The sequence below is a fragment of the Oncorhynchus mykiss genome, chromosome 26 (genome assembly GCF_013265735.2).
Source record: "Oncorhynchus mykiss isolate Arlee chromosome 26, USDA_OmykA_1.1, whole genome shotgun sequence".
Classification (NCBI taxonomy): domain Eukaryota; kingdom Metazoa; phylum Chordata; class Actinopteri; order Salmoniformes; family Salmonidae; genus Oncorhynchus; species Oncorhynchus mykiss.
The window spans coordinates 48,098,042-48,118,892 of NC_048590.1; the positions used below are offsets into that span (position 1 = coordinate 48,098,042).

General features: G+C 40.8%; 2 protein-coding genes across 7 annotated transcripts in view; one reads left to right on the forward strand and one right to left on the reverse strand.

Moving 5' to 3' along the window:
• Positions 1-11,987, forward strand: part of LOC110526998 (coronin-2B) — an 84,158-nt gene extending 72,171 nt beyond the window's left edge. For both annotated transcript variants that reach the window (XM_036964083.1, XM_036964084.1), the window contains exons 3-12: positions 445-561; positions 1,359-1,508; positions 2,278-2,442; positions 3,736-3,852; positions 4,140-4,244; positions 5,319-5,415; positions 8,527-8,639; positions 8,901-8,991; positions 9,256-9,395; positions 9,873-11,987. In XM_036964083.1, the coding sequence (XP_036819978.1) occupies positions 445-561; positions 1,359-1,508; positions 2,278-2,442; positions 3,736-3,852; positions 4,140-4,244; positions 5,319-5,415; positions 8,527-8,639; positions 8,901-8,991; positions 9,256-9,395; positions 9,873-10,013 (1,236 nt within the window). In that variant the 3' untranslated portion in view covers positions 10,014-11,987. The remainder of the gene's footprint in view (positions 1-444; positions 562-1,358; positions 1,509-2,277; positions 2,443-3,735; positions 3,853-4,139; positions 4,245-5,318; positions 5,416-8,526; positions 8,640-8,900; positions 8,992-9,255; positions 9,396-9,872) is intronic.
• An 885-nt stretch (positions 11,988-12,872) lies between these two features.
• LOC110518410 (acidic leucine-rich nuclear phosphoprotein 32 family member A) lies at positions 12,873-18,466 on the reverse strand. Of its 5 annotated transcripts, none has more exons than XR_005039830.1 (7): positions 18,063-18,466; positions 15,677-15,826; positions 15,420-15,542; positions 14,926-15,121; positions 14,533-14,648; positions 14,229-14,322; positions 12,873-14,072 (listed from the first exon to the last, which is right to left on the reverse strand). XR_005039830.1 is itself a non-coding variant. In XM_036964086.1 (7 exons), the coding sequence occupies exons 1-7, from the start codon at positions 18,114-18,116 to the stop codon at positions 14,005-14,007; spliced, it is 753 nt and encodes a 250-aa protein (XP_036819981.1). In that variant the 5' UTR covers positions 18,117-18,466; the 3' UTR covers positions 12,873-14,004. The 5 variants fall into 5 exon arrangements, 3 of the variants coding, with proteins under 3 accessions (XP_036819981.1, XP_036819980.1, XP_036819982.1); XR_005039831.1 differs by having other exon boundaries at positions 14,229-14,277; positions 14,533-14,671; XM_036964086.1 differs by having other exon boundaries at positions 12,873-14,069; positions 14,229-14,277.
• Positions 18,467-20,851: the final 2,385 nt, after the last annotated feature.

Sequence of the window (20,851 nt, forward strand, 5' to 3'; positions counted from 1 at the left end):
CCTCTGATCTTGACATATGTAGGGCAGTGTTAACTGTTTACATGGCTAGTGTTACTCAGTGGTGCCCTCTGAGGGCTCCCGAGTGGCGCAACGGTCTAAGGCACTGCATCTCAGTGCAAGAGGCATCACTACAGACACTGGCTCAATTCCAGGCTGTATCACAACTGGCTGTGATTGGGCGTCCCATTGGGTGGTACACAATTGGCCCAGTGTCGTCTGGGTTTGGCCAGGGTAGGCCGTCATTGTAAATAAGGATTTGTTCTTAACTGACTTGCCTAGTTAAATAAATATTTTTTTTTAAATGACCTTAACATATGGCCTATATGTGTGATGTCATCGTTTGGAAAATACATAGTCATGTACATATCAGTAATGGTGATAGAAAGCCATTGATGTCTGTTCTTTCCTCAATATATGATCAGTATGTTTGTTCTTCCGTTTCAGGCGGGCCGCATCGACCCCCACCACCCCAAAGTGTGTGGCCACCAAGGCAATGTCCTGGACATCAAATGGAATCCCTTCTTTGAAAACATCATAGCTTCCTGCTCTGAAGATTCCTCTGTAAGTGCACACACACACACACACACACACACACACTCACACACACACACACACACACACACAGTAAACTGCTGTTTCTGCTGACTCATTGACTGTGCAGCTACAGTTGAAGTCGGAAGTTAACGTACACCTTAGCCAAATACAATTAAACTCAGTTTTTCACAATTCCTGACATTTAATCCTCGTAAAAATTCCCTGTCTGAGGTCAGTTAGGATTACCACTTTATTTTAAGAATGTGAAATGTCAGAATAATAGTAGAGAGAATTATTTATTTAAGCTTTTATTTCTTTCATCACATTTCCAGGGGGTCAGAAGTTTATATACACTCAATTTGTATTTGGTAGCATTGCCTTTAAATTGTTTAACTTGGGTCAAACGTTTCAGGTAGCCTTCCACAAGCTTCCCACAATAAGTTGGGGGACTTTTGGCCCATCCCTCCTGACAGAGCTGGTGTAACTGAGTCAGATTTGTAGGCCTCCTTGCTCGCACACGCTTTTTCAGTTCTGCCCACACATTTTCTATAGGATTGAGGTCAGGGCTTTGTGATGGCCACTCCAATACCTTGACTTTGTTGTCTTTAAGCCATTTTGCCACAACTTTGTTAGTATGCTTGGGGTCATTGTCCATTTGGAAGAACCATTTGTGACAAAGCTTTAACTTCGCATGTGTGTGTGTGTGTGTGTGTGTGTGTGTGTGTGTGTGTGTGTGTGTGTGTGTGTGTGTGTGTGTGTGTGTGTGTGTGTGTGTGTGTGTGTGTGTGTGTGTGTGTGTGTGTGTGTGTGTGTGTGTGTGCCAGGTACGAGTATGGGAGATCCCAGAGGGAGGGCTGAGGCGGAATATGACAGAGGCCATGATGGAGCTGTATGGACACAGCAGACGTGTGGGCCTTATCGAGTGGCACCCCACCAGCAGTGGAATCCTCTTCAGTGCTGGCTATGACTATAAGGTATTATCACTTATCACTGGCTACGACTGTAAGGTATCATCACAGATCACTGGCTACGACTGTAAGGTATCATTACAGATCACTGGCTACGACTGTAAGGTATCATTACAGATCACTGGCTACAACTATAAGGTATCATTACAGATCACTGGCTACGACTAAGGTATCATCACAGATCACTGGCTATGACTGTAAGGTATCATTACAGATCACTGGTTACTACTGTAAGGTATCATTACAGATCACTGATTACTACTGTAAGGTATCATTACAGATCACTGGCAACGACTATAAGGTATTATTACAGATCACTGGCTACGACTGAAAGGTATCATCACAGATCACTGGCTACGACTGTAAGGTATCATTACAGATCACTGGCTACGACTGTAAGGTATCATTACAGATCACTGGCTACTACTGTAAGGTATCATTACAGATCACTGGTTACTACTGTAAGGTATCATTACAGATCACTGGCTACGACTATAAGGTATCATTACAGATCACTGGCTACGACTGAAAGGTATCATCACAGATCACTGGCTACTACTGTAAGGTATACACAACAGGGTCATATTCATTAGTGCACACCATAGCACAACGTCACAAAACTATTTGTAACAGTACAAACTCAAATAAAATGTGTTTTTATTGGAGTTCAGGGGAAGTCTTTCCCCATTTTACTCCCTTTTCTTCAAAGATCAGATATGATCTAAGATAAGATCAGAACTGACAGTTGATATGATTCCCTGCCCGTCCCATCCAGATCCTGATCTGGAACCTGGAGATAGGTGAGCCGGTGAAGATGATCGACTGTCACTCTGACGTCATCGTGTGTATGTCCTTCAACACAGACGGCAGCCTGCTGGCCACCAGCTGTAAAGACAAGAAGCTGCGTGTCATCGAGCCGCGCTCCGGGAGAGTCTTACAGGTCAGTCTTACAGCGAGCAGAGAAAGTTTCACTGTCCTTTACAGAGTACATATAAATGAGTGAATATAATGCCCCATTACAGTAGAGTCTCTGTGGGATTGTTCCCAACATTTAGAGTGAATATAATGCCCCATTACAGTAGAGTATCTGTGGGATTGTTCCCAACATTTAGAGTGAATATAATGCCCCATTACAGTAGAGTCTCTGTGTGTTTGTTCCCCACATTTAGAGTGAATATAATGCCCCATTACAGTAGTCTCTGTGTGTTTGTTCCCCACATTTAGAGTGAATATAATGCCCCATTACAGTAGAGTCTCTGTGTGTTTGTTCCCCACATTTAGAGTGAATATAATGCCCCATTACAGTAGAGTCTCTGTGTGTTTGTTCCCCACATTTAGAGTGAATATAATGCCCCATTACAGTAGTCTCTGTGTGTTTGTTCCCCACGTTTAGAGTGAATATAATGCCCCATTACAGTAGAGTCTCTGTGTGTTTGTTCCCCACATTTAGAGTGAATATAATGCCCCATTACAGTAGTCTCTGTGTGTTTGTTCCCCACATTTAGAGTGAATATAATGCCCCATTACAGTAGAGTCTCTGTGTGTTTGTTCCCCACATTTAGAGTGAATATAATGCCCCATTACAGTAGTCTCTGTGTGATTGTTCCCCACATTTAGAGTGAATATAATGCCCCATTAAATCAAATCAAATCAAATCAAATCAAATCAAATTTTATTTGTCACATACACATGGTTAGCAGATGTTAATGCGAGTGTAGCGAAATGCTTGTGCTTCTAGTTCCGACAATGCAGTAATAACCAACAAGTAATCTAACTAACAATTCTAAAACTACTGTCTTGTACACAGTGTAAGGGGATAAAGAATATGTACATAAGGATATATGAATGAGTGATGGTACAGAGCAGCATAGGCAAGATACAGTAGATGGTATCGAGTACAGTATATACATATGAGATGAGTATGTAAACAAAGTGGCATATTTAAAGTGGCTAGTGATACATGTATTACATAAGGATACAGTAGTCTCTGTGTGTTTGTTCCCCACATTTAGAGTGAATATAATGCCTCGTTACAGTAGTCTCTGTGTGTTTGTTCCCCACATTTAGAGTGAATATAATGCCCCATTACAGTAGTCTCTGTGGGATTGTTCCCCACATTTAGAGTGAATATAATGCCCCGTTACAGTAGAGTCTCTGTGTGATTGTTCCCCACATTTAGAGTGAATATAATGCCCCGTTACAGTAGAGTTTCTGTGTGTTTGTTCCCCACCAGCATGCCAGCTGTAAGAACCACAGGGTGAACAGAGTGGTGTTTCTGGGCAACATGAAGAGGCTGCTGACGACAGGTGTGTCCCGGTGGAACACCAGACAGATTGCATTGTGGGATCAGGTGAGGCAGCCGGGGACCCCCTGCTGGGATGTGGGGCTGAATGTTTCCCCTTGTGTGTGTGTGTGTGTGTGTGTGTGTGTGTGTGTGTGTGTGTGTGTGTGTGTATATGTGCAACTGCACTTGGGTGTATATCCTCAATTAAGGATTGTGTGTGTCCTCAAGTGTGTGTGTTCATGAACAATGTCTGATCCAAGTGTGTGTGTGTGCGTGCGTGCGTGTGCGTGTGCGTGTGCGTGTGTGTGCGTGCGTGCGCGTGCGTGCGTGTGTGTGTGTGTGTTGTCCCACAGGAGGACCTGTCTATGCCCATGGTAGAAGAGGAGATAGACGGTCTCTCAGGGCTGCTGTTTCCTTTCTATGATGCAGACACACACATGCTGTACCTGGCAGGAAAGGTGAGCACCGCCCCTTACAACACAATGAACCATGTGAACATGAGTGTGGACTCATGTAGTGGATCTTTTTTTAAAGACAAATTAGTCATTTGATTGGTTTAGGTAGATGTGAGACGTCATTTGATTGGTTTAGGTAGATGTGAGACGTCATTTGATTGGTTTAGGTAGATGTGAGACGTCATTTGATTGGTTTAGGTAGATGTGAGACGTCATTTGATTGGTTTAGGTAGATGTGAGACGTCATTTGATTGGTTTAGGTAGATGTGAGACGTCATTTGATTGGTTTAGGTAGATGTGAGACGTCATTTGATTGGTTTAGGTAGATGTGAGACGTCATTTGATTGGTTTAGGTAGATGCGAGACGTCATTTGATTGGTTTAGGTAGATGTGAGACGTCATTTGATTGGTTTAGGTAGATGTGAGACGTCATTTGATTGGTTTAGGTAGATGTGAGACGTCATTTGATTGGTTTAAGTAGATGTGAGACGTCATTTGATTGGTTTAAGTAGATGTGAGACGTCATTTGATTGGTTTAGGTAGATGTGAGACGTCATTTGATTGGTTTAGGTAGATGTGAGACGTCATTTGATTGGTTTAGGTAGATGTGAGACGTCATTTGATTGGTTTAGGTAGATGTGAGACGTCATTTGATTGGTTTAGGTAGATGTGAGACGTCATTTGATTGGTTTAGGTAGATGTGAGACGTCATTTGATTGGTTTAGGTAGATGTGAGACGTCATTTGATTGGTTTAGGTAGATGTGAGACGTCATTTGATTGGTTTAGGTAGATGTGAGACGTCATTTGATTGGTTTAAGTAGATGTGAGACGTCATTTGATTGGTTTAGGTAGATGTGAGACGTCATTTGATTGGTTTAAGTAGATGTGAGACCATAGTGTATCCAAACCGTTAACTCGTTAACCAAAAAGATACTTAAATAGTATTTCCCTGATTCAATGCTGGTATTCCCTTTCTGTTTCGTCAACAACCCCTGTCAGGAACAGTGAGAGTAAATGTACAGTATAGGAAGACATCTGGGTCAGATAGTAAACAAATACATCCATTCCATTCACAGGGCGATGGCAACATCCGTTACTATGAGATCACCACAGAGAAGCCATACCTGCAGTATCTCATGGAGTTCCGCTCCCCTGCCCCACAGAAAGGCCTTGGTGAGTGACAGACTCACCGGGGGCCGACCCTTACAGACAGAGACCCAGGGTTTGGGTTTGTTTGCTCAGCCACTTAGCTTTCATTCAGTAATGTTGCTGCTCTTGTGAAAAATCATGTATAAAAACTCAATGGAAATGTCATCAATGGTTTAAAAGAGTAATGTTAAACAGTAACACCACTGTGGTGATGTCTAAGGTAATGTTATACAGTATTATCACTATAGTGATGTCTAAGGTAATGTTATACAGTATTATCACTATAGTGATGTCTAAGGTAATGTTATACAGTAACACCACTATGGTAATGTCTAAGGTAATGTTATACAGTAACAAGACTGTGGTAATGTCTAAGGTAATGTTATACAGTAACATGACTATGGTAATGTTATACAGTAACAGGACTATGGTGATGTCTAAGGTAATGTTATAGAGTAACATGACTAAGGTAATGTCTAATGTAATGTTATACAGTAGCAGGACTATGGTAATGTCTAAGGTAATGTTATACAGTAACATGACTATGGTAATGTTATACAGTAGCAGGACTATGGTAATGTTATACAGTAACAGGACTATGGTGATGTCTAAGGTAATGTTATAGAGTAACATGACTAAGGTAATGTCTAATGTAATGTTATACAGTAACAGGACTGTGGTAATGTCGAAGGTAATGTTATACAGTAATATCACTATAGTGATGTCTAAGGTAATGTTATACAGTAACAGGACTATGGTGATGTCTAAGGTAATGTTATACAGTAGCATCACTGTGGTGATGTCTAAGGTAGTGTTATACAGTAGCATCACTGTGGTGATGTCTAAGGTAATGTTATACAGTAGCATCACTGTGGTAATGTCTAAGGTAGTGTTATACAGTAACATCACTATGGTGATGTCTAAGGCAATGTTATACAGTAATATCACTATGGTAATGTTATACAGTAACAGGACTATGGTGATGTCTAAGGTCATGTTATACAGTAACATCACTATAGTGATGTCTAAGGTAATGTCATACAGTAACATCACTATGGTGATGTCTAAGGTAATGTTATACAGTAATATCACTATGGTGATGTCTAAGGTAGTGTTATACAGTAACATCACTATGGTGATGTCTAAGGCAATGTTATACAGTAATATCACTATGGTGATGTCTAAGGCAATGTTATACAGTAATATCACTATGGTGATGTCTAAGGTAATGTTATACAGTAGCAGGACTATGGGGATGTCTAAGATAACGTTATACAGTAATATCACTATGGTGATGTCTAAGGTAATGTTATACAGTAACAGGACTATGGTGATGTCTAAGGTAATGTTATACAGTAACATGACTATGGTGATGTCTAAGGTAATGTTATACAGTAATATCACTATGGTGATGTCTACAGTAATGTTATACAGTAATATCACTGTGGTGATGTCTACGGTAATGTTATACAGTAACAAGTCTAAGGTAATGTTATACAGTAACACCACTGTGGTAATGTCTAAGGTAATGTTATACAGTAATATCACTATGGTGATGTCTAAGGTAATGTTATTCAGTAGCAGGACTATGGTAATGTCTAAGGTAATGTTATACAGTAACATGACTATGGTGATGTCTAAGGTAATGTTATACAGTAACAGGACTATGGTGATGTCTACGGTAATGTTATACAGTAACATCACTATGGTGATGTCTACGGTAATGTTATTCAGTAGCAGGACTATGGTAATGTCTAAGGTAATGTTATACAGTAACACCACTGTGGTAATGTCTAAGGTAATGTTATACAGTAACAGGACTATGGTGATGTTTAAGGTAATGTTATACAGTAACATCACTATAGTGATGTCTAAGGTAATGTTATACAGTAACATGACTATGGTGATGTCTAAGGTAATGTTATACAGTAACATGACTATGGTGATGTCTAAGGTAATGTTATACAGTAACATGACTATGGTGATGTCTACGGTAATGTTATACAGTAACATCACTATGGTGATGTCTAAGGCAATGTTATACAGTAACATCACTATGGCGATGTCTACGGTAATGTTATACAGTAACATCACTATAGTGATGTCTAAGGTAATGTTATACAGTAACATCACTATGGTGATGTCTACGGTAATGTTATTCAGTAGCAGGACTATGGTGATGTTTAAGGTAATGTTATACAGTAACAGGACTATGGTGATGTCTAAGGTAATGTTATACAGTAACATCACTATAGTGATAGCTAAGGTAATGTTATACAGTAACAGGACTATGGTGATGTTTAAGGTAATGTTATACAGTAACATCACTATAGTGATGTCTAAGGTAATGTTATACAGTAATATCACTGTGGTGATGTCTACGGTAATGTTATACAGTAACATCACTATAGTGATATCTAAGGTAATATTATTCAGTAGCAGGACTATGGTAATGTCTAAGGTAATGTTATACAGTAACATCACTATGGTGATATCTAAGGTAATGTTATTCAGTAGCAGGACTATGGTAATGTCTAAGGTAATGTTATACAGTAACATCACTATAGTGATGTCTAAGGTAATGTTATACAGTAACATCACTATGGTGATATCTAAGGTAATGTTATTCAGTAGCAGGACTATGGTAATGTCTAAGGTAATGTTATACAGTAACATCACTATGGTGATATCTAAGGTAATGTTATTCAGTAGCAGGACTATGGTGATGTTTAAGGTACCTCCATTCCCTCCTCAGGTGTGATGCCTAAGGTAATGTTATACAGTAATATCACTATAGTGATGCCTAAGGTAATGCTATTCAGTAGCAGGACTATAGTGATGTCTAAGGTAATGTTATTCAGTAGCAGGACTATAGTGATGTCTAAGGTAATGTTATACAGTAACATCACTATAGTGATGCCTAAGGTAATGTTATTCAGTAGCAGGACTATGGTGATGTCTACGGTAATGTTATACAGTAACATCACTATGGTGATGTCTACGGTAATGTTATACAATAACATGACTATGGTGATGTCTAAGGTAATGTTATACAGTAACAGGACTATGGTGATGTCTAAGGTAATGTTATTCAGTAGCAGGACTATGTTTAAGGTACCTCCATTCTCTCCTCAGGTGTGATGCCTAAGCATGGGCTGGACGTAACGGCCTGCGAGGTGTTTCGCTTCTACAAGCTGGTGACGCTGAAGGGGCTGATCGAGCCCATCTCCATGATAGTACCAAGGAGGGTCAGTGTCAGTGGGGATGCCCTTCTCCCTCTCACTTCATATAGCAGTGTTTCTCCATCCATTCCCGGAAGACCTTAGGGTGTGTGCAAATATTTGTTACAGCCCTGCACTAACACACCTCATTCATCTTATCCAGGGTAGTTGAATCAGATTACATGTTGAATCAGTGCAGGGTCGGAACAAACATGTGCACCCTTGGGAATAAACAGAGATCTTAAAGTATTGGAACATGCTCTCAGTCTGTCTCTCCTGGTGTTGCAGTCAGAGACGTACCAGGAGGACATCTATCCAATGACGGCAGGGACCGAGCCTGCCCTCTCAGCCAATGACTGGTTGAGTGGTATCAACCGAGGTACAGTGCATGCCACATGTATCTGTAGTCTGAATATTCAGTACACCTTATGATATAGTCCTAGTAGTGGGAGAGGAAATGTTTACATCAATATATAGTGTGTGTGTAGTGTACATAGCACATTTTCATGAAGTTCGTGTGTGTGTGTGTGAGTGTGTGTGTGTGTGTGTGTGTGTGTGTGTGTGTGTGTGTGTGTGTGTGTGTGTGTGTGTGTGTGTGCGTGTGCGCGCATGCGTGCGTGCGTGTGTGTGTGTGTGTGTGCAGACCCAGTGTTAATGTCCCTGAAGAAGGGCTATCAGAAGCCCAACCAGCTGGTGTTCAAGGCACCGGTGAAGGAAAAGAAAGGTGTGGTGGTCAACGGCATTGACCTGCTGGAAAACGTGCCACCCAGGACAGAGAATGAGGTGTGTTCATCAGATAACTGTGGATGGAGGTATGGGTGGGTGAATGGATAAATGAAAAGAGAAGGAAGAAGGTTAGTTGGTGGGTGGTGAGTGAGTGTATTAAACACTACTTGGAATGGGGTGCAAATGCTCAAATGAGCACAATTACAGACTATGGTCTATAGCCTGTTATCTTTGTGGACCTGATCCCTCAATTCTGTAGTTCCTGGGGATGTTCTACAGGACGCTATGTGACCCTGACCCCTCTATTCTGTAGTTCCTGGGGATGTTCTACAGGACGCTATGTGACCCTGACCCCTCTATTCTGTAGTTCCTGGGGATGTTCTACAGGACGCTATGTGACCCTGACCCCTCTATTCTGTAGTTCCTGGGGATGTTCTACAGGACGCTATGTGACCCTGATCCCTCTATTCTCTTGTTCCTGGGGATGTTCTTCAGGACGCTATATGACCCTGATCCCTCTGTTCTGTTCTGTAGCTACTGAGGATGTTCTTCAGGCAGCAGGAGGAGCTGAGAAAGCTGAAGGAGGAGCTGAACACCAAGGACGTTAAAATACGCCAGCTGGAGCTGGAACTCAACAACCTGAGGAACGTCAGCCCCGTTGGAAACAATGTCTGACCTCTGATCACCACCATGCCACGTCCAGCGTCTTTCCTCCCTTTCATCGTGTATCATTTGTACTTCCTGTTGCAATTGATAATGTAAATACTGATTATAACGTCTGTGTAACAATTTTTGTTATCGATAATGTCATCATATTGACATCACTGTTAAATCCCTCAATTGATAACATAATAACCAACTGGTAATGTAATTTATTGTTATACTATTTTTTTTAAATTCTGTTCGATAGATGTATCCTGATATCCGGTTTGGTTTCATTATGATTAGATATTACATCATCACTCGCAATACACTCCTCCCCCCTATTGCAGAGCACCATCAGTGTATCCCAGGGGTCCTCACACCCCACCTGCCATGTCATGCCATGCCCCTCTGAGTCCACCTGGCAAAGCCTTTGTCATCACCCAGAAATGCCACCCCCAAATCCTCCAACCTCCACCCTGCCATCGCCAGAGACTAACCTGGGGAAAGAGATTGACTTCCCCCTTCTCCACCAATCCTCCCCCATGGTCTACCCACTGCAAACCAACTCACAGCAAAGCTGCAACATCTCAACCTCCCAGTGGAAGCGTCTTCTACTAGTTCCAACTACTGTGGATGATGCATTTTACAGGGACATGAATGAAGATTAGTTTTACAGGGACATGAATGAGGATGATGAGTTTTACAGGGACATGAATGAAGATTAGTTTTACAGGGACATGAATGAAGATGATGAGTTTTACAGGGACATGAATGAAGATTAGTTTTACAGGGACATGAATGAAGATGATGAGTTTTACAGGGACATGAATGAAGATGATGAGTTTTACTGGGACATGAATGAAGATTAGTTTTACAGGGACATGAATGAAGATGATGAGTTTTACAGGGACATGAATGAAGATGATGAGTTTTACAGGGACATGAATGAAGATTAGTTTTACAGGGACATGAATGAAGATTAGTTTTACAGGGACATGAATGAAGATTAGTTTTACAGGGACATGAATGAAGATGATGAGTTTTACAGGGACATGAATGAAGATTAGTTTTACAGGGACATGAATGAAGATTAGTTTTACAGGGACATGAATGAGGATGATGAGTTTTACAGGGACATGAATGAAGATTAGTTTTACAGGGACATGAATGAGGATGATGAGTTTTACAGGGACATGAATGAGGTGTATTTCAATACAGTTTTTTTTCTTCATCTCCTAAGAATGTGTTGTCTGTAAAAAGCTGCAGCTCTGGCTCAGCCTGGCACACAGCAACCCAGATGTAGTCTTAATGGGCAGTTTGTCTGTCGCCTCAGTCATTATCTTTAGGAGAAGTTTTGTTGGAAAATGTATTATTGTTACTATTTATTTGTTATATTTGATGTTTCTAGCTAACTCTTTATGCAGAAACATTCATCTCATGTCTTTGGGAGAAATCGTGGTCATGAAAATGATGGCTGACACACTTGTGGTTGAATTATGTTTTCACCCAAATGGTGGCAATTTGTCTGAGACCGTATATTCAAACAGATCCTGTATTCTCTTGATTGAATCGACACAATACTAAAATCTGGTCAATTGGAGTATTAGTCAACATGAAATTAGGTTTTGTACGTAACAGTACATCAAACCTGAAATATTTATACAATATTTGTCTTTATATCTTTCAGCTATGAATATTCTATTTCAGAAAGTACATTGTTAATCTGTGGTGTTCCACATGACCCATTCCTCTCAAGTTAAGACTCTCTGATATTTCCTGTAGTTCAGGTTACCTATACCTGTAGTTCAGGTTACCTATACCTGTAGTTCAGGTTACTATATCTGTAGTTCAGGTTACTATACCTGTAGTTCAGGTTACTATACCTGTAGTTCAGGTTACTATACCTCTAGAGAGGAATCATTCATTATATGTACCATTGTCATAATATTGTCATAATCAGTAACATACTCTGCAGGGGTTGACTGACTAAATTATTGAAACAGCGATATTACTTACACAAGGTAATTATTTACATCTTTACCCCTAACATATACCTTGTAAAGACCCCCCCGTCCCCCGTCCCATCAAATGTTATACTGTAATCCTTATCCAATGAAGACACCTAGGAAACAAATGTAGGTAGAGTAGCGTGGTTACCAGGTGTTTCGTTTTGCTTTAGCCAACTCCTCAGGCATTCGTTGTCATGCCATGTGGACATGGGAGAAGTTGCCTTAAGCTCTTACAGGTGTGGGTGGCTAGCACCAGGCTATAGGCACAGCACCCGGTGGGCATCTAGACTGGCAACAGTGAAGGTGAACATGGTGGATAAGGTCAGGTCAGCCCGTAGAGAATGACAGAGGTCTCAAGTGGCCTAAAGGAGGGGATTCACAGTGTGTTGCTCTGGTGAACACACAGCAGTATGCAAGGTGAGTGAACAGCGCTGCAGTATTGTTGGAATGGGAGGATAACAAACCATTTGGTGGAGATGATGATGATGATGGCCTGTAGGTGTGGTAAATAGTGGTCGATAACCATCTAAATGCCTAGTTGTACTATGTGCTGATGAAACTGTGCAGAATGACAATTCTCTCAGAAAGACAGAACTGTGTACTGGGTCAGTTAGCCTACAATACATCCTGTTTCACCTCATTGATCTACAAGTCCCAACAACTAATATCAATTTGTCAAGTTAATGCAATGAGTGGATAAACCAGATGATTCCCTTTCGGCCTGAACTACCTGGGTTCTCCACATGATGTCAGTAGCAGACTGCAGTACGTTAGGAAGCAGGTACAAGGTAGCACAACCATCTGGGATGATCAAAAATGCTGTCAACTATCAGATGACTATGTAAGCAATTCAAAAAAAGACCACAAACCACAACTTGTATAAAAAAAAAAAAATTTATTGAAGTGAAAGGGAGGAAATCAAAAGTTTGTCTCATGGTAAGGAATTAGCTTTGATGACAGTGGGTTAAACATGTAAGGGGAACATGACTGAGGTAGGTCTATCTGACCATGAACTGCCCTATGGTTTAAGAAAAGAAAATGCAAAAGGTGTTTTCTTTGCACATTGCCCAGCGGTGTATTATATAGGTGGGGAACGAATATGGACTCGAAGAGTTGGACAGCAATAACAAATTTGGATTCAGTGAGTATTTGTGTGAATATAATTTGGTGAAAATGGAAATCGTGTACCAGATTCAATTAGCCTATTTTAGGGTACGGCTGCACAGATATTCAATATCTTACTACAGTTCATCGTTACAATTAATTAAGTGTAAATGTCTGCCATTATCAAAGAGTATTAGAAAAACAAAATAGATTTGGTCAGTATTTACAAATAACAGGTCATTTCTGAACTATCGAAGCTAGGGGTTAAGGAGAAGCATTGTGACAAAGGCAGACATTCTTTACTCTGCTTAAAAAGATGCCCTGTATACAGGCCATTCTATGAACGTTTAAACACCCTTTCCATGATGAAAACAGCACATACAATGATACACGGATGACACCACAAAACGCTTCATGTACACTGAAAGAAACAGACAGCGAATAAGAAACGGGTATAGGAAACTGTCATAGCTGAAATCCAGTAGTCGACTTTAAAATCTGTTTCAGACATGCACTTCTAAAAGGTTTTTTGGTAAGTTTGTCTCTTTAAATACATAAATCATCATCAGAAATCTGTTTACACAGAAGGTATCAATATCACTGAGAAAACAAAACCTTTACAAAGGTTAGAGCTAATAATAATAATATTGGACTTTTAGGAAATGTTTTCTTCTGCCCTTCCAGTGGTTTGCAGGGGACAGATATGACTAGAATACAAGGAATCAAAAAAGGGTACAAATAAAAAATTTTAAGAAAAAAAATAATCAAATGTCAACTTGTTTCCTTCCACCAACCCTTTACCCAGCTGGCCCATGACACTACCCATGCCTACTGCAATATATGACAACTGACAAATACAGAGGGTTAAAACAGTCTGATCAGAACATAGCTTGGTGGTGAGCACATCTTCAGTCATCTTCCTCCTCCTCTGCTTCCTCGTCTAGATCCCTTTTCCTCTTCAAACCTCGCTCCTCTTCTAGGAAAACAAGTCAATGGTCACAACAGGAAAGCATTCAGTTTGGTTATTAAGTAGACGTGTTATTTTTTTTAAAATCTGTCCCAATATCAAAGCTACACACGATACTGTGACCGTGTGCATTTGGTGACAGCAGTGAGATTCCACCACACTCACCTTCGTTATCCTCATCACTCTCCTTGCCGTCCAACTCCTCCTCTTCCTCCTAAGCGGAGACAAATGCAGATCAGAATCTCCCTTGTCATGTGCCCTGGGTCATATTCAAATAATGATGTCACAGTGCAGTGGTCGAGATGCACCTTCTGGTTAGTAAACATCAGCCCAGTTTGCATCACTAAAGTCATAAGATCATTTTGTGTGGCCCTTTATTCATTAAAAAAAAATGTAAATCATTGAACTTATCATGCAGGCGTCGATCAAGATAAAAAGTATAATTGCAGCTCCATCCTCAAAGTCTCACCTCTCCACTTAGGTCCTCCTCTTCCTCTTCTTCACCTTCCTCATCGTCATCATCCTCCTCTTTTCTTGGTGGGGCATCTTCATCCTCATCCTCTTCCTCCTCCTCCTCGTCTACCTCTGCAGTTGAAAATAGAATTAGCCTATTAAGGTGATCAAAAAAATGCATAAGGGCCAATACAACGTTACAATAGCTATAATGCAACTCATTCACTGCAGCCACTAGGTATAATACCGTTGTTACAAAAGGAACCGTTGAACAACAACATGAACATAATTACCATTAGAAAAACACAAAAATGTCAGAGCTCTATGGGTTCATATCCATCTGTCAAATCACAGCCCAATCAGAATATTATTTACCAACGTTTTAAATAGTGTGGATCTTAAATCGTACCGTCACTGTCATCGTCATCATCCAGTCCCTCCACATAGGCCTCTGTGTCCGAATCCGGCGCCTCCTTGTCGTCTTTGTCATAGCCGTCGAGGTACGTCAACTGGGGGAGGAGCTTGAACACGTTGTCTCTGTAGTCGTTGAGGTTGGTCACCTCGCAGTTGAACAAGTCTAAGCTTTTGAGGGTCTCTAATTTTTTCTGTGAAAGAAGAGAAGTCTTGATGATGAAATATGAATATTTAGGCTTAGTTTGTTTTCTTTAATACTGACTACTCTAACTAGATTAAAATATACACTATGGAGGTTTAGTTGCTAATTGTTTACCTCAAAGCTTTACATATAAGTTATGGAGGTACATTTGATGAATTAGGTATTTTCTGGACAACGTTATGTCCATTTAGGGTTCCCTTTCAGACCCAATAGCACCTTGAGGCAAGAGTTCAGTATAGTATATATACACACAGAGCTACTACGTTGTCATGACACCCGCTGCATACCAGAGGTTCTATCGTGCTGAGGTCTTTCATTTTGTTGCCACTGAGGTTTAGGTGTGTGAGGTTTGGACATTTCTCCGCCAGTACGTCCAGCCCACCTGAGATCCTGTTGTCGCTGAGTTCAAGCTGAGGAGAAAATAATGCAACAACTATATGAGCAGAGTAATCATAACAGAACATCCATAAAACAGATTTTCACAAAGTGCTAATAGCATGGCAACAATAATACTTTTGTTAATTTTTTTTTTTAGAAAACCAACTTTTTTCAGCTTGTTCAGCTTCGGCAAGTTGGAGACCGACGTCAGCCCAACGTTGATTGTGCTTAGAAATTCCAACTCTTCAAATTCATCTGTGAGGCCCTCAATTTTTCCTTCGTTTGAGCGACAGTTATCAAGCACCAGTTCTTTCACCTGGAAAACAAGAGGAATAGGAAATGTAAAGTGATTCTTTACTCCAAATCTGTAACTACAGTATGTCTGTAGTTTGAGGGAGGGCGGTCCCAAAGCAACAGAGTCTGCATAAAGCTATATTTGACAGCAGAGGAGGCTGGTGGTAGGAGCTATAGGAGGACGGACTCATTGGAATGGCCGGAACGGAACGCTATCAAACTCTGCTCCACTTATTCCAATCCAATGAGCCCGTCCTGCTATAGCTCTTCCTACCAGCCTCCTCTGGCACTGGTCTAGTGCAGAAAATGTTACATAACAGATGGTATGTGTTGCTTGAGCTTTAATGAATTGATAATTTATTAAACATCTGGGTGGTAGTTTCAGGTAACTTGTTTGTTCCACAGATCACTATTTGGTAAATACATGGAGGTGATTTCTCACAGGAACGTACATGTAGTAATACACATTTAGATTGAACTCACTTTAAACATATCTGATTGATATGATAGTACCCAGCTTGTACACTCCTCTGCAATTCACACATTTTGGGGAAACAATGCAGACTAATGTTTTGCACAGGACTCACCCGGATTCTCATTAGTGTCCTAAAAGGACAATGACCAATATTCATATTTTAAAATTTGTGCCGCTGCTTGTATTCCATTGCCATAGTCCCACAAATTAACCCAACCAGCTCATAGGCAAAACACAGACACCTCTGGTATATTAAATTTGCCATGAAAACAACTTCTGTTCACGGTTGAAATTAACATTATGCTGAGTGGACACCATTAGCATTATATTATACCCTGGATGAGACCATCTGTGCTGCTGGTGAGAGCCAAATCCGCAAATTATGCACGTACTACGCACGTAACAAATTCGACTAAATGGGGGGTAAACTACGCACAATGATCGACGTGTGGGTGTATTTGTCGATTTTCATTGCTCTAAAAGCGAAAACAACCTGCTACGAGTCGTGCAATGGGTCATCAAGCGAGTAGGAGGGGCTGCCGATTGGAAGTTGGCAACAGGCGTAAGAAAACCAATCGTTACATTATGGCTTTACTCATAAAGAGTTGACGATTTGGATTGTAGCCTACTGCAATATGTTTAAAGGTATGCAGGAAAAAGTTGTTATCGTTCGTGTTAAATGAACGCACAGCAACGTACACGGTATCTTCGATAGAAACCGTTGCCTTTGTTTCTCGGTAAAATGGCGGCTTGTCCTAGATCTTGAAACTGGAGCACCGCAGCCCGAAATTGCCTGTCGGTTTTTATGTGCTTAGCTTGACAGAAAATTATTCTCTCTTGTTTGATACTGAAACCAGGGTCAAACTCATCGTTTTTCAAGTGAGAATCCAAGCATGCGAATAGCCTATGCAACCAAACGAGTTATAATGTAAAACATTGTAACATGCTTTTGGGATTCTTATTCGGCAATAGTCTGTCAATGCATGATATTCTCTGAATGTGCACCTTGTTTAGAATATGAGCCGAGATCGTTTGACACGTGATAACCTGCACTAAAATCCTAGGACGGACAAAACCTTTTCATTGCGGTTTTAAATTAGTTGTGTACGCTATGTACTTAACGTTACTAAGACCTAGGCTGTTATAACAAATACAAAAAGTAGGCCTAGCCTACCATGCACGGTATATATAGCCTACCCAACGAACGATACACACGTCTATTTGACAGTCTAGGAATTAGCCTATCTTTGGATAAACAATCCGTAGGCAGACCAGATCGGTTACCAAACCATTTCCAATAGGTATAGCCTGTGCTGCGTAATAAGTTGTGAGCGAGCAATCGCCAGGGTACAAAAATCAAGGACATTGTGTAGCCTATGCATGCGCTAAAATAGTAACGTTAATTGTATGAGAACTGACAATGAATTAGCTGAAAAGAGGCTATGAATGCGCCTTGTTGATGGGAAGGAAAAGGGCGCGTTCAGGACTACAAAGTTACCATTAGGCAATATGGCTCACGCTTGCCTTTTAAATACAGATATGAAAATTAGGTGTATTGGTGCATTATCACCAACTGCACTTTCAGACATGCTTCCTTCTAGTCGTTTTAAGTTGGCTACGAAGTCTAGAGCGGCAATTACGGTGATAAATATCAGCAACAATGTAACACAAACTGCTCCGGTGAAGGCAACATTGCTAACTCACGAAAAAAACTTTGTAACCCTTTGCATATCACACCATCATTAAAACAATTGCAAACAATACGATCTCAACGTTAGCTTACATCAGATGGCGTGCGATTCCGCAATTCTAGATGAATTCTTTTCTTCATATCCATCTTGAGAAAACCAGTCCACCGATTTTATAAACAAAGTATACAGACGTAAAAGTATTTTTTTTTACTGAAATTGCAACTACTACTCCTTGAACAGACTGCTGTTGTTCATTCAAACTTGATCTCCTCGGTAGGCGGGAATGTGAGTTGGGATTGTCGTCACCATTGACCAATTACAATCGCCAACAAAAAGGGGGACAGGATTTACAAAAGATCACCCACCAATAAAAGGCGATTATAAAATTGGGTGGGGTTTTCTACACAATGTTTGGTTGAATGTTCAGTATTTAAGTTGACATCCAAAGTATGTACACATCAACATTGAAATCTGTCCATCAGGATTTACTTAGCACACAACTAAATGATGAAATGTGGCTTAATAGTGAGGATCCTCCTTAGCAATTCATTTAGATATTGTCAAAATGTTGCCTTAATTTTGAAGTAGGTTATGGACACCTCCAATGATGGGCTAATTACGCACGCAGGTGCGGTGCTTAAAACCTTTCAATCGACGTTTTTGACATCTTCCTCATTTTATCATTGTGAGTTTCGGCGAGTCTGCTGCCAACATCATTTTGGCTTTGGGCCTTGGCCACAACATAATTATATAAGTACGCCGTTATGCACTAGACCCATGGAAAACTCAAAGCTCCGTTTCCCTACACAGGCTAATGAAGAACGAGCAGCATGCAACTGCGGCAACATCTGGTGACTTGTAAGCCTAGCCGTAGTGGTTTATGCATAGCCAAACTCCTGTTTTTTTATATCCAAGAATGTGTGGAATGCAGGATTGTTGCCACCAAAATTTATTGACACGCCGAAACCACTCACACATTACACAGTGGTCGCATCAGAGACCCCCATTGCCGCCATTACATGTGCAGGATTGAAACAATGGTCTCACCACATATCCCAACCAGCTACTGCAATTGTGTAGGTAGGCTACAATAGGCTACATTGACTTCCGCATCTCTTATGAACCAACAATCATGCATTGGTGATGGAGAAAAACAAGGTCACCTGACTTGGCTACGCCGGCGCCATCTTGCCAGCAAAATGCAATACAGTGAAATGTAATTTATTGATGATTAAAACGAACAAAAATCATTAACATTACCTATCATTGAGGTCAGTTCTGTAAGGCGCTCCGACATTGCTTTAAAAAGCATGGAAAACGTAAAGCTTTGCGCGCTACTAATTGTTTTTTCTCAAATGCACCGACTTTGCTGGCTGAGAACACATTTGATGAGAATCTGTCGCTCATGTCATGTACATTTCAGGTAATTTCGTTCTCGACAGTCTTCTTCCACTTTCCTGGCCAGTTTCCGCACCGTGCCTGCAGGATCATTTGGAACCATTTTTGGGTATTGCTGTTTGTCGCATTTGCCAGCACCATATTTCCGCTGGGTGTGTCCCTCTGACTATATGCCCTTGTTCTGCCTTGAATGTGAGAAGAGAACTGCATACTGCGTGTTTCTTGTGCGCAGAGCAGTTTTCCACGTCGCTCGACCTTTCCCGCAACCATCTCTCCCTCCCTTGCTCTGAATCGAGCTCAAACTCAAACATTTCCGCTTGAGACTAGGGGAATAGGCAGGCACGTTTGTAGGAAAATAGCAATATCAGGTAACTATCAGGTCAGGTTGCTCTGATGATGTGTACATTTGTAGCAACATCGTATTATTATCATGCCGTTTCATAGTAGCCCACTTTTGTAAATGCATTACAAAAAGCCTACTTGCCTATGAAGAGGAGTGGCCGGTTTTGGTTACACGAGGAATATGTTTCTTAATAGAGCTAAAACACCTATGTAGCTAAGGCTAAGCTGTACCCAAACATTTGAATTTCTAGGCTTCAATTACTAAACAGTATAACTCCAGTAGGCTACTTTGTAGGAATGACCTTGTTACTACACAGGTATACGACAATTGGAGGAAATGAAAAGTGCATTCACAGGCATACATAATGCAGCCTGTATGCTATCTTTAACGACACTCTCTCATCTATTTTGGTTTGAACTGAAACAACGTTACAGGAGTAGCCCCCTGGCACAATATGAATACAGGTTGAATGGTGGCCTAGAGTTAACAAATAAACATTTACGAGTACTACGTGTGTATGAATAAAAGATGCCACTTCCCAAATGTAATGTTTTAATTCCAAAGGCCCAGATGCATTGCAGTCCTTCCTCCTACCTAACAGGTAATATAACTGAGTGTGATGTGGTCGTTTTGATTCAAGTTGATTCAGGATCTACACAAAGACAGTTTTGTAGCCTATAGGCCTATGCTAAGAGTTTGGGATATTTCGTTTTTTACATAGGCCTAGTTGTCATGTTGCAACTAGCTTGTCTAGATAGCATTTGCTTAGGCTGTTCAGTCACAGCTCCACACCATTGCCATCTAGTGGTGGATACAGTGCCTTGCCTACTTTATTTCTATGTAGCAGACAGGCAGCATTACGTAATTATTATATATCAGCAGGGTATGATATTTCTTATATAAGAGCTGGAAACACCAGAAGGAAATGTGCCAGCCCAGTATGGCTGCAAGAGCACACCTTTAAATTGTTGTGGGTAACATAGCAATTATTGGAGGATGATGCAGCCATGTGTTTTTATTTAACCAGGCAAGTCAGTTAAGAACAAATTCTTATTTACAATGACGGCCTACCACGGCCATACCCAGACGATGCTGGGCCAATTGTGGGCTGCCCTATGGGACTTCCAATCACAGCCGGTT